This window comes from Talpa europaea (genome assembly GCF_964194135.1).
Source record: "Talpa europaea genome assembly, chromosome: 12".
NCBI classification, from domain to species: Eukaryota; Metazoa; Chordata; class Mammalia; order Eulipotyphla; family Talpidae; genus Talpa; species Talpa europaea.
Genome location: NC_140079.1, coordinates 91,022,326 through 91,036,144, shown reverse-complemented (window position 1 = coordinate 91,036,144; position 13,819 = coordinate 91,022,326). Strand labels below are relative to the sequence as shown.

Below are 13,819 nucleotides of genomic sequence, written 5' to 3'. Positions count from 1 at the left end.
TTATTTACCAGATGACCAGGAATCAAACACCAGCTTGGCTGCAACTGTATCTTCCACCGCCATTCCTGGAATGGATAGAAACTGGGTTCACCTTTTATCAGAATCACTTTTCCTGAAAAAAACCCAGACTCAGGACTGGCAGTTGCCTGTCATTTCCTGAAGTCCGGCAGAGTGGCAGGGTTGAGCAGAGGGGCAGACTGGAACCCTGGGAGCCCATCCTTTGTGGGGCTTCTACCTGCAGCAACTCAGGGGGTCACCGTGCTGCCCACAGAAGCCCTCCTCAAATCGGCAAGCAGGATGGTAAGGAAGGAGGGAGCAAAGATCGTGGGCAATGCTTCCTGTCTGGGTCTCTCTCAGATTGGTCCCCCAGTCATTTCCCTTGCGCTCCCTGTCTTTTCACATCTGTATCCTCCGCCTCCACCTCTGGGGGCATCTGAGTTACTTTTAGACATTCGTTTAAATGACTTACTGCCCACTCGTGCTACATGCAAATTGTTCTACATCTCATTTAATTTGCACAAAAATTCAAGGTAACAAGTGGTGGAGAAACTGAGGCTCGGAGAGGGGAGGCCAGGTGCCCAAAGTTGCATGTCCGGGGAGTGACAGAGAAGGGAATCCAATCCACGGCCGCCCAGTTCCAGAGTTCATAGAACATGTAAATAATTGATGGGAATGGTGGGTTTCACAATGATTCAGCGACAGAGCCCGGTGATTCATTCTGCCTCCACCAAGGGATAAAGCTGCTCTGGCCTCTGGGGAGACTTGAGCCGGGGAAACAAGGCCCTTACCCAGAGATTTGAACACCGTGGTCTTCTCACAGTGGGCTGGCTTCACACCCTTTACCACTTCTCCCAGCTCAGCGAAGATCTCAGCCTGTAAATGAACTCATGTGATGTGGGCCCTGGAGCTCCTGTCTGCTCAGGGCTGGCTGCTAAAGCCAGGACACGGTGGGGTTGGGGGCGCGGGTCCCTGAACTGAATAAGGGGTACATTTAAAAATCTTTTAAACCAGATGATGTCAGGGAGGACGCCGACCCCTTCAGCCCTTGCTGGGTGGCATCTGCCTGTGTGGCACTGTGAACACAGAGATGCAGCTCTGTGGCCAGGCCATGTTCTGCCAGGATACTGGGTGAGGAAATAGGCCTGTTCTTATCTGAACACTCATGGTGGCAGCTGCCCCCCTTCTTGCTTGTCTGTCCTGTGACAAAACAACAGGAGGCCAAGAAGTACTAACTACGGTCCAATCCTTTGGCCGCACTGGGAAGCTTTCCAGGTGGCAACAGGCTTCCATTTCCCAATCCTGTTGCTTTATGGGACCGCCCAGCCCAGTGGAAAAGCCCATCAAGCTTCTCTCCCCAGGGAAAGGGAACTGGGAAACATACATCGCCACTATCACAGCCACATTATTCTGAAAGGGGGTTGGAAAGGGTTGGGAGATGCTCCAGAGCTCCACCCTACAAGTGTGGGGTGTGTGTGGGGGGTGGGGGGCAGCAACCCACAGGACAAGGGGCTCACCCCTGACAACAGGACATCTCCAGACTCTTTGAGGGCGGCCTCCTGGGAATCCACGTACAGCACAGCCTGTTTCATGAGCTCGTCATCCAGCTCTCGCCAGTCAGGTCTGCTGGCTCCAATGGCTAAGACACAAGGAAACAGGCCTAAGACCGGGAATGGTCGCCAACACAGGGAGGGGGTGGGGAGCAGGGGTGACAGAGGTCATGTAGGGACATCCAGACATGGAATATATCTCCTCAGGCCAACTCCCTCCCAGCCAGCAACCATGAAGAGCCATCAGAGGAGTAATGCTTGGCCCTTTTCTACTTCCCATCTAGTCTCATTTTTAATGACTGTGAGGAATCTCAGCTCGCATGTATTGGGTGCCCACCATCTGCAATGTGGATCACACATGTAATCCATATTCCTCACAAGTACACTTCACATCTGATTCCCATTCAATAGACGCATAGAAGTGAGGCTCAAAGAAGTGAGGGGATTGGCCAAGGCTCGGTATCTAGTAAGCATATCTGGGGCTCTGAGAAAGCACACAGGAAGCATTTCTCCTCCAGTTATCGGGAGCAGCGACTCCTCACAAAGACCCATAACAAAGACATCACTTGCCGCTTAGTCATACCAGACACTCCTGCATATCTGTCTGCTTGTCAATCCTTCCCATCCCCCACCCCAGCCACTTCTACTCTCCACTCATAACAGAAGGGCCCAGCATCAGGGGCCTGGAGAAGGCCCAATAAAGAGGAAACTGGCTCCATCTCAGCCTCAGGCTTTCACATCCTCTGGAGAGCCCAGAATCATCATAATGAATCCAGGGAATGAAGCCTCCTGGCACTGCCACTTAAGGTCACACAGAGGCTGCAACCTGCACAACCTGGAGGGCCAGGCAGGTAATGAACTGGGCAATGCTGGTCAGAGAGCCTGGACTGGAAACGGTGGAGACCGATGCCTACAGAAGAAAGCCAGGCCTACTAAAGCGGACAGTCGTCCAGCTCCAGCTCCAGCTAATTGTTGCCATGTGAGAATGCAGGTCCGCGGTTAGATACTCCTTTTATAAAAAAAGAAGCAGGAAATCTATTTGCATGTGTTATTTCTTGATTTTTAGAACACTCTCGGGTCCAAAGAAAACACATCTGCTGGCTGGGTCCAGCCCAGGGCCAGCTAGTCTTTGAACCACTATAAAGCCTTATGCCAATATAAGGCAGCATTCACAGACCCTCTGACACCACCGTCCAGTAATTTCCACTTGTTCCCTCTCCTGCTGTTCTCTCTCACTCCAATTTTCAAAGAGAGTGGTATAAAAATGTCCATCTCGAAGGTTGTTTGTGTCAGGACTTCTATAGAACAAAAGCGCTAACTAATGAGGCTCGTAAATAAATCATAAGCTGGTGGGAAAAACCCCAGCTTCTCAGGCCACACTCTTCCATTGCTCTGTTCCCCCCAGTTCTTCTGAGCAGGGCGAGTTCACAAAGGCTTGTATGAGGGCACTTGGGCACATGGAGGTGGTCCAGACTGGAGGGGCCTGACATAGACTGGGCTCTGGCCTCGCTTCAGTGGGGGCTAGAGTGAGTGAGGTCAGCCCCTGGCCTGTGGGGTCCAGGGCAGAATGAGAGAAGTGCAGGCATGCTGGCACCAGGTCAGCCCCTCAGTCAAGCTCTAAATTAAGTAAAATCTGTGGTAGTTGTTTCCCTGTCAGCTGCACTTGGAACACACTATTTTCTTGAAGTATATTTGACGCCTCTGTGAATATATAAACCAATTTTGTCCTTAGGCCAGGAATTATGAGGCGTCTTGATTCAAAACCAAGTCAGTCCTTCCTGGAGGGAGATGAAAAGTGTGAGAATAATCCTACGTGAGGGAGAATCTCCCTTGTTGGTTTTAAAGATGGAGGGGCCACGTGACAGGGAGGTTGTGGGGGACAGCCTCTAGGACACTTTCGTCTTACAGTGTGAGGAACCTGCCACAACCACATGCACCTGGAAGGGGACTCGGTGCTCTAGACAAGGCTGCAGGCTGGACAACACCTTGATTTAATCCTGCATGAGCAGACGGCCCAGCTGACCCAGACTCCCGAGCCACAAAAACTCAGAGAATAAAATATGAGCTGTTTTAAGCTGAGAAAACCACCCAGTCAGTCTGGCTGAACATTCAGCTCTTATCTGTTTCACCAAGAATCCTTAATTTCCCGAGTTCTTTTAGAAAAATTCCTGCAGTTCATAAAGACTGACCTGACCCACCATTTACCTGCCAGCAAAGCCACCTCTTCTCTCCCCTGGGCCCCCGTCTTAGGACCAGTCCCACACAGGCTGAGATTCTCAATTACTTTGACCCATTCCTCAAACATGCCACATTTTGTTTCTCTTATAGAACTTTGGCTGCAACTCTCTACTTCATCTTTTTGTTCACTTGTTTGTTGTCTATCTCGAGAGATTATGAGCACCCACAAAGCCGTGCCCTTGAGTGTGGGTACACTGTGCATGCCCAGTGTCTAGAACAGCACCTGGCATGTAGGGAATCCATAAACATTTGCAAAGAGACCCATAATTGTGGCACTTAGCTCTTGCCTGCTCTTCTGCCAATGGACAGTGATTTAGGTTTTGATTTCACGCTATTATCTTATTACTAAAACACGGAGAACCCAGAGCATGGTTAAAAAAATCTAGTCTTCATGCTCACCCTCCAGAATCCAGCCTTCTCATTGCAACATAATATGGAGTATTATTTATATAATTGGGCCTCAGTTCAAATCCCAGCTCTTCCCCTAAGATCTCTGACTTTAGGCAAGTTATTTAATGCCTTTATGCCTTGGTTGACCCACCTATAAAATGGGGGTCATGAAAATAATAGCTCCTACCTTATCAGGTTTTTAAAGATTAAATCACGTACTACACATAAAGGATGGAGAGCAGCACCTGAAATAGTAAGTATTGAATATAAACCAGCTCTTGCCATAACCCCCCCAGGACCAGTGGGGGATCTTCAGGGGCCCCACCACTCTTATATTTAGAACTCCCCCCTCATTCTATCACACATATTAAAAGGCATCCATGTATCATGCCAAATGTCTTTTGCATGGTAACTATTTCCAAGTGTTAACCATAATCGACTGAATTTATTAGTTTTAATTTGCAATTTTTGCATATTTTGATTCATTGCAGAGTGAATATTGTTTTTAGGGCTCATGTGTTTCTAATCCCCTTTAAGAAACTTGGGTATTGTGCATGAATGAGCCAGCACTGTCCCTTGGTCCAGCCTTGAGACTAGTCTGGCCTCCACTTACCCAAGGCTCATGCAGCCACTCTGCTTACCATTAATGTGAGCCCCTGGTTTCACCCATTCACCAAACAAAATGGGCTCTGTTGCCATGGTGACCGTGATGATCACATCTGCCCCAGCCACAGCCTCCTGGACTGATGAGCAGACCTGCACTTCGCCGTCCACAGTGTCTGCAAATTTCTTTGCATTTTCCTTGGTGCGGTTCCATATCCTCACCTTCGTTGGGGAAAACAAGAGGCACATGGGTGCAACGATCGTTTTACTGTTTACATTTCATCAAGTCTAGGGAGGGGCCAAGGGAAAGTTGAGCCACTCAGGGTAAGGGCTGTGGTGATTGAAAACATTCCCCATAGAGAATAGACATTTGATCAAGGTACAGCATTAATCTGGGCAGACACCTGGCCAGATATTTGAAAGTGACCTTTCTCTATCTCTTTCTGGAAGGAGGGAATTTTTTCATTTCTAGCCTGGAACACAGTCTCAGGAGCTCACCAGCTACTACATAGCTTAATGATTAGCAGAGCAAGTTCAGGAACCAGGCAGGCTTGGCACCAATCCTTGCTCTGTCACTACAGCTCCTGAAGTTTTTTACCTATTTCAGCCTAGGTTTTCATGATTGTAAAATACAAATGGCGACGAGGCAATGAAAGATCTGAAGGGTTTGAAAAATGAATGAAGCAGCAGGTGAAAAGAACAAGAGAAATGAGCAGTTGGTGCAACCAGAACTCTGGAAGGGGCTGGGGGTGGGTTAGGGCCTCACAGGACTTCCCCGCTGGCTTAACAGATTTCTACGTTTGGGGAAGGTCCTAAAGAATCTCTCATAAAGAAATACACCAAGTACAGAAATAAATGTTCTAAGTAACCTCATCAACCAAGGTGAAAAATACATGTTCAGCCATAGGCAATGGTTAACCATCCCAGCCTTCTTAATAGCCAATTGTGCTAATATTGCACAAGAATTAGGTCATCGAGAAAGGTAACATGTTAATGAAAAGCCAATGGAAAAACAGGACATACGAGTGTGTATCTCTCACATGATTAAAAGTGGTATAAAAGGCTGATGAGAGAAGACTGGAAAATATTAACTGCTCATCTTTGAAAACAGACAAAAGGCTGTTTTTCTTGTGTTTTCTTCCCTATAGTCTACATTTCCCAATGCAAAGGTATCATTTTTATCATTAAAAATCATATTTTCTATCTGCCCTATACAAGAAATAAAAGCAGCACCAACTCTCCCAGCAGGAGGTGTGAGCCATGATGGGGGAGGTGGACAAACACCTAGGTTGACCGGAGGTAGGGGAGAGGACTTCGGTGTCCTGCCCTTTGGGGGTCATTACCAGGCCCTGGATCCCTAACCCTGAACACTTAAAGACCCCTGGATTCAACTAAGAGAAGTAGGTGGCTGGGCCCAAAGGACGACTGAATGTATACAATGGACTTAACAGTCTTCCACTGGGGAGGCTCACTGTGTGCTCAGGTGTACCTGTTAACTAAGAAACTGAAAAAAAACTGATTCATGCCCCCCCCCCATTTTTGCTTCCAACAGGACTTCTGGGTGAGTCACAGATGTATAGTCTACATGTCGTATTAGCCATGTTGCCAAGGTGCACAGACAAAAGTCATCGTCACCCTGACTTCTCCCCCAGGCCCTCCCCAGACTTACCTCCTTAAAAGAGAACTGCTCTGTAAAGATCTCATAGTGGCTGTAAGCCTGGACCCCAGCCCCAAGGATGCACAGCACTTCACTTCCAGGGGGTTTCAAGAACTATTTGAGAGAAATGAGGTGAAAAAGATCAGGGAGACGCCAGCAGCCAGGAAACGGCTGACTAGATGGAAGATACAGTTTGCTCTCAGGTAACATCTGCCCTTCCCTTCTTCCGCTCCCTCACCCTCTCTTGGGGGATAGAGGAGATTATCAGTGTGGTTTCTGTTTCCCTCTGTAGAGCGGGACGGAAGGAACAGCCTCTGTGGGGCCCCTGGTATGTGTGAGTCAATGCTTTACCCTCTGATCTCCTTTATTCCTGCAAAGGTCATCTAGCTGACCCAGCAAGCTAGATGCTCCTTTGAATTTTCTCTCTCTGGTGAAGAAACTGAAGTCTCAAGAGGTTAAATAGCCGGTTCAGAGTCCTATAGCTGCTAAATAGCAGTTTCCGAAGCCCACATTTTCTCCTGTGCTCCACATTTTAGGGATATGACAACACCCACTGCCCAGAGTCCTGGCTTTCCTCTAAGAGCTTCCTGGAATCCATGAGCCGTTGCAACTCAGGATTCTCAGCTACATTTCTAAGCTCCCATTTCTGAGCCACTGTGGGTGCCTTCTCGGTCTTTCCTCTTTGGAAAAGCACGTGGAGCTGGCATTTGTGGCGCCTGCTGAGGGTGTGTGTGTGTCTGTGCTTGGAGGGCGATTCAACAGTCAACTCTTCCAGGGGAGTCTTTCTGCCTTCTCTGAAAGAATTCACCAGTACATAGCTTTTATTTATTATAGATTTGTTTCTGGGTTTTGGGGTTCCTCATCCATGAATATGGCCATGAAAGAATTCAAAGCCATGTCTAGGCAAAGCAAAACAAAGCTTATTTAGATAATACACCCCAGAAGAGGTCTAGGTGGGCAGAGTCCAGGGAAGAAAAAGTGCAAAGAAAGGTGGGGTTCTCCTGGCTTAAATGGGCTACTCACTGCACCCCTTCCTGGGGTGTAATTTTGATTCTGTGCAGACAATCCTGGGTGTTAGTTTTTTAGTTTCTAAGTGTTCCAGGGGTGTAGTTTCCTCATCCCCAGCTGCAGGTTGGGGATGGGGTCTGCCTTCCCCACTTTGCCACTTCCTGCTCTCCTTGGGCTTTATCAACCTGCCTGTGGTTGGAGTGGCGTGTGCCTTCTCCCCTCTGAGCAGATCTTGGCTCTCCCAGGCTTCATTGGATCTGGCAAGAGTTTCCTGGGATCCTGGGTATGTTGGCTGTTAATTTTCTTTAGACATCGCCCTCCCTGCTCTAACTGCCTAACAGATTTATTTTCTTGTGCTGGTCTGTAAGCTCCATGAGAACAGAGACAAAATGGGCACATAATCTGCTATTACCTAAAGAAATAGATCAGGGTTTTTCTACCTCCTCAACCTCAGCGTTGCTGACACCTCTTTGTTGGCTGGCCTGTGCATTATAGGCTGTTTAGCAGCATCCCTGGTATTACCCTTCAGATATTAGCATTATCCCTCTGTTGAACCTGGTGGTGCAGACAGTTGAGCGCAGTGCTGTGAAGCTGTCTGCAGCCTCTGCAGTGCTGGTTCCATCCCCACCAGCCTTGGAGCAACCCACATGGTGCGGCAGACCTCTCCTGTCGCGCCCGCTGCTCCCTTCAGCAGTGTATTTCAATCAGTGTGCCTGTTCTGTTCCCTGCTCTTTCTCTGGTGAACCCTCTCACCCTCCCGCGCATCTGGACTGTACCCCGGCTCTTGTATAAATAAAACAAATCTTTAAAAAAAAAAACCTAGTTTCTGGAATTTTGATTCTGTGATTTTGGAAATCTGATTTTTAAAAAAATTCCCCAGGTGATGTGCTGCATAGCTTGGGCTGCAAATTACTGATTTGGACAAGAAGACTTCCAGCTACCTGGGCTTTGTGACTTCAGGAAACCCTAGACTCCATTTCCTTCTGAGCAAAATGAGACTAAGAATATTACCTCTGCCTTCTTCACAGAAACCTGAAGATCCACTAAGATGTTGGCTTGGAAATTATTTTGTAAAAGACCAAAGTGCTTTACACAAGCAAGGCAGAATTGTCAGAGTAACTCAGTTCCTAAGTTACCAGCAAATGTTTCTCAAGGAGCTCCTTATTATTCCTGAGTTGAGTCTGGATGTAATTTTAAAAACCAGTTCATCTACTCCCTATGCAATTAACAGATTAATCCTTGCATTCTTTCCCCCATATCACGTGTTTAGGGGACCTTCACACTGGCAGCCTGAACACCTGGCCTCTGCTGCTCCAACTTTCCCCTCCATCCCACATTTTTTTTTGTGTGGGACCCTCACCTGCAGCCAGAGAATGAACTGGTGCTGCAGAGGCTGCGGGCAGCCTCACAGCCCAGCGCTCAACCGCTGCACCACCAGGGGAGGCCCCCACATTTTTTTTTAAGCTCAGGTCTCATCAATCAGCATCCTGGGCCTCATACTGATGCATTTAATGTGAACGATTCCATATACCAATTGGTCCCACAGATACTCAGTTTCCTAAGCCTCCTCTTCTTAATTCTAACCTCTAAAAATGCTGGTTTTACTTGTGGGATGTCCCGGTGCTGGGGGACATCACCACCCCATCCCTTGTGTTTCCTTCTCCCCACTTGGGCATGATTCTCTGCCTTCCCTCAGTCTTGACTCAAATGCCACCTTCTTGGTGAGGTCTTTTCTGGATAATTTAAAATGTCACCCCTCCCCAATATTCTCAAATCTGCTTTATTTTCATCCTTCTAACACACGATGTGTTTTCTCTTGTTATTTTTAAAACAAATCCAAGCATCTTATTAAGCTAAAAGAGGGCTGTTGGCAAATTATTTTTTAGAATCTCAAACCCTGCATTCTGCTTTTTATTTTATGGTCCTCTGCGTGTGGACTCTGTTTTGCTCAGTGTCATATTGCTAACATTTGAACAGTGTCCAGCTCCGCCAGTGCCCACTGCATCACCCCCAGGTCTAGCTTGGGGCTCTTTGGTTCACCCTCTGCTCCTTGAATGACGCTAGCTCTAGCCAGGAGGGCAGCCACATTGATTTACCAGGAGCAGAGTTTACAGCAGCAAGAAAGCAGTCCTGGGAGTTGGAGAGGTCAAGTTTTCAATTTCTGCCCTGCCAGTTAGTAGCTGTGTGATCCTGGTCCATTCACATAACCTCTCTGAGCCTCATTCCCTATCCATGGCAAATGGAGATAAAACTATCTACTTGGCAGGGTTGATGTGAAGATCAGGAATAACACAGCTAAGGTATCATGTTCATTAAATGACAGCTAGTAATTTTGTGAACTCTGTGTTCACCTGACACCCCATATTTGGCATATGGAGTTCCAGCTCTGTCCAAGGGAAAAGCAAAATAAGTTCCTCGTCTCCTAGGCTTTCCACCTTGAGATATCCTGCCCAAGCAGCTCACCTGCCAGCACAGGCAGCACCCATCTTACCTTGGTGGCAATGGCAGACACTGCAGCTGTTCTTTTTGCAGTTATGACATTTCCATCCATGACCTTGGAGGAAAGTAGAGAAAAGAAATAAGGGACACCCCTATCCGCTATTTCAGCAGGAAGAAGCAGCTCAAAAAGAGCAGCCTGGACGTATAGTAGCCCTACAAGGAGCACAGGCAGGTGGCCAATCTGGCTCCAGTTCATTCTTACAAGAAACACAACCTGGAACAAATATCTTAATCTCAAAGCACTGGTTTGCTCACCTGTGAAAACAAAGAGAATGCCAGCCATTCAGAGGGTTTGTGTGAGGATTAAAGGCACGGGCCATACAGGAAAATGTCAGTACATAAGAAACCCTCAAGCATTATTCGTGTGCTATGACACTCAGTGAAATAAGTCAGATGGAGAAAGACTTCAATTGCTAGACCAATAAATGGATACCAGAAGGGAAGGGGTATGGATAAATAGGAGTAAAGGGATAATCATATGGCGAAGACTAGAATCGGACTTCTAGTGGTGGATTTAATATAGGCATTGGTTTATAATGATGTGTACCTGATACATGATTGCATGTAATGTTCTTCAACAAAAAATTATTTCACATAAGAGTTGCTCATTTTCTTTTCTTACCCCAGGATTTTCAAAACACCAAATTAAGGGGCAACTTGAGAAATTAAGAGTAAGCACTTGACATCTGTGTGAGGGGCCCTGAAACTCTATCTCCAGGGCCCTCCACTCCTGCTCACATGTGGGGAACTTGAAGTTGCCCAGACACACCCCTTACACCTGGCTAATAACAACCACCATCCTTTGCGCTGTTCTCCATTCATTTGAGTTGGCTGTCGCTTGATTTGTTTGCAGGTGAGGATGTGACTCACTTGGCTGTTGAGCAGATTGCAAGGCTCTAAGGGCTTATTATTTAGCTTCAAAGCTTCATCTGGTCCTACCTTCCTAGGGAAGCACTCTTGGGAAGCAGTATGGATGCCTTCTTGGATGAGCATAGGTTGGGAAGCGCTAGATACTCCTTCCATAGTGTAATGAATAGCTGGGTTTCTTGGGGAACCAGAAATTCAGGGAGGAGGGTCTAAGGATCCAGTCGAGGTTTGGATGAAATTAATGAGATTATCCCTGATGACAACTCAACTGGTCTCATAGAAAGCCCAGAGGGCACAGGAATTGAGTATAAATCCACAGTCAGACATTCCTGGGCCCTTCACGAGCCAGCATGTGACCTCAAGCAAATTGCCTCTTCTGAGCCTCATCAGAAATTGTCAGGGGATGCGTGTTTATTGTAATAAAAACTCCCCAGGAAGATGCCATGAGAACTGAATGGTAAGCGCCCAGTAGTGGCAGTTAAAAGGCAGCAGAACACAATGTGAAGGGGGATTTTCTGAGAAGGTTTGAAGTCCAGCCATGCTATTTATTAACCACCTGAACCTGGGTAAATTGGACATAGCTATTCTGTGGCTCAGTTTCCTCACTGCAAAATGTAGGTAATGATATTACTTGCCTCAGAGTGTCTGCAAGTATTAGAACTTAAAATATATGATGTTTTTTAGAAAAGTGCCTGACACAAAAAAGTGCTCGATAAACGTGGGCTACTGCTATTGGTTGACACTGTCATTCGCTGTTAAAATGGATCACCAAGTGCCCCTCAGACAAGCTGCGGGGACTACAGAAGACTCCTTTTCTTCCATATTGCAGGGTCCCTAAGAGAAATTTCCTTGGTTACTGGGTTTGCTCAGACTGTGTATGTGGGATAAGAACTACTAAGGAATGCGAGATCATTACTTCCACAGTTAAAAAGCCTTGCAGCTGCAGTGGGCGCTGGTGCATTGTGCACAGTGGGGAAGTCCTGGAAACAGACACTCAGTCACATAACCTTCACTGTTACGGATTCAGTAACAGAAGAGAGGGGTCTGGGTAGTCACAATCAAAACTCCCCCTCCCAGCTCAGGAGATCTAACCTCTAAGCCCATCCCCTCCACCCCAGGCAGGGATTTGCTCACCGCCAGAAGGGAGCCATTGGTGGGTTCAAAGAGCAGCACAGTGGCCTGGTGGGAGGGGACGTTGGATGAGGCAGTGTGGCCCTCGTAGAAGGTGACCAGCTTGGTGGTCAGGGCGTCCTCTGCGGCACTGTAGGCAGGCATGACCCCCAGGAAACTACAAGAAGAGAAGGAGCAGCTTCAACTCTTCCCACCAATGCTGGGGGTGGGGCGCACCCCATCAACTGCCCAAACACCCTGTCTGTTTCCTCCATCCCGGGTCTGCTAGCCTTCCCTTCCCCTGCTCCGCCGCCCTTCCCTAGGGCAGTGTGAAGCAGCTGGCTCCGGATGAGCAAAACCACAACAGCCCATCATCCGCTAGCTGCATGCCCTTAGGTGAGTCACTTGACATTTCTGAGTCTCCCTTTTACCAGCAGTGCAATAAAGGCATCCACACCTGCCTCCCTGGAAAGTGTATTGAACGAAACAAGGTAACTCCTGTTGGGCGTCCACTTGGCAGGACCGGTGACACGTAATAGGTGGCAGCTGTTTTTAGCAGGGAGCCGGTGCTCGCCTTGCTTTCCCCCAGGCTGCCCCCCGCATCCTCCTCCTTCAGCTTTGCAGTTTCTCGGGCCCCCGGGCGCGCCTTCCTCACTCACCCCCTGTGCTTGGCCACTGGCACCACGGTGCGCACCGGCTGCATGACCCCTCCGTCCGGGCGGCTGGAGAAGTTGGCCAGAGCCACCTCCAGGGGCGCGATGAGCAGGCTGGAGCTGCGGAGATGTTGCTGCACCTCCGCTGCGCTCAGGAACGCTGGCACCCGACTCATGTCGCCGCCGGCCTTGCAAGCTCAGCTGGGGAACCTCGCTGCGCCCGTGGAGCTGCGCCTTATGAGAGCGCGGCGCGAGCTGGGGTGCCGCCTGCTGTCACCGCTCAGCTGCGGGGGGCGGAGCAGTGGTGCGCCCCGCCTCCTCCTTTCCCGGGGTGGGAAAGCCGGATGGGTTTCCCAAGATTGGAGCTGGGGCTGGGAGTTCAGTTTTCTTGGGTTCACTTTCTCAATCCCTATAATTAGCTGTAGCCACAGGCCTTGCAAAACGTGTTCGTGAAGGGCTTTGGCGTCTCCCACCCCCCAACTTCGCTATTTGCTCTTGGGTGGTCCTGCCTGGGAAAGAGGAGACTGAAGATGGGGGCACAGGATGGCAGCGCTCTCTTTTGGCTTAAATTATTGCCTGCTGCTAGGAGATCTTAGATGAAAGGAAATAGAGGGTTATTAAAATACATTGTGCTTTCAATTCTGTCCCCATCTGGAGTCTCTTATCCCAACCACCCTCCCACCTTTCTCTGGAAAGGAGTTGCATGCTCAGAGATGAAACATTTAGAAAGATGGGTCTTGCGCCAAAGTGTGAGATGAAACAGATGAACCGGAGTGCAGCCTGGGAGACAGATCAGGAGAATGCGGTGCTGAAGTTGTGCTGCCTGATATTTTGGTTGGGAGCTAATTAGAGCATTTCTTAGGAAATAGTCACATCATAATAAAAGACAGTGCATGGGTAAGTGTCAAAATATGCACCAATGAAATAAGAAGTCCTATGTACTGTACTTAATACAGTGTGCAAAGTAGTTGTAATAAATGAACCTCTTACATGAGCAAATGCAAGAGAAAAGGCTGTGGTGGTTGGCAAAAGTTAACTTCAGAAAAGTTGATTTGTGTTTGTTTGTTTCAGTTTGCCACCTCTTAGAAATGCATGCCTAGGGCTACTGGAAATACAGAAATGTTTATGGCCCATTCATTGTGAAGTAATAATTATTATTAGGTAGCATTTAATGGGGTAAAAATAAAATAAAGGTCTCCCTCACTTTTAGAAATTCTGTATGACACCATTTTTGCTTTTAAAAAAGA

General features: G+C 48.0%; 1 protein-coding gene across 1 annotated transcript; it reads right to left on the bottom strand.

The window, feature by feature from the left end:
• CRYM (crystallin mu) lies at nt 1-12,748 on the bottom strand (the record flags this gene model as incomplete). The annotated part of the gene is made up of 8 exons (XM_084250519.1): nt 1-65; nt 789-873; nt 1,515-1,636; nt 4,817-5,000; nt 6,448-6,549; nt 9,935-9,997; nt 11,944-12,097; nt 12,579-12,748. 8 exons carry the CDS (start codon nt 12,746-12,748, stop codon nt 1-3), a joined length of 945 nt encoding a protein of 314 aa, XP_084106645.1.
• Nucleotides 12,749-13,819: the final 1,071 nt, after the last annotated feature.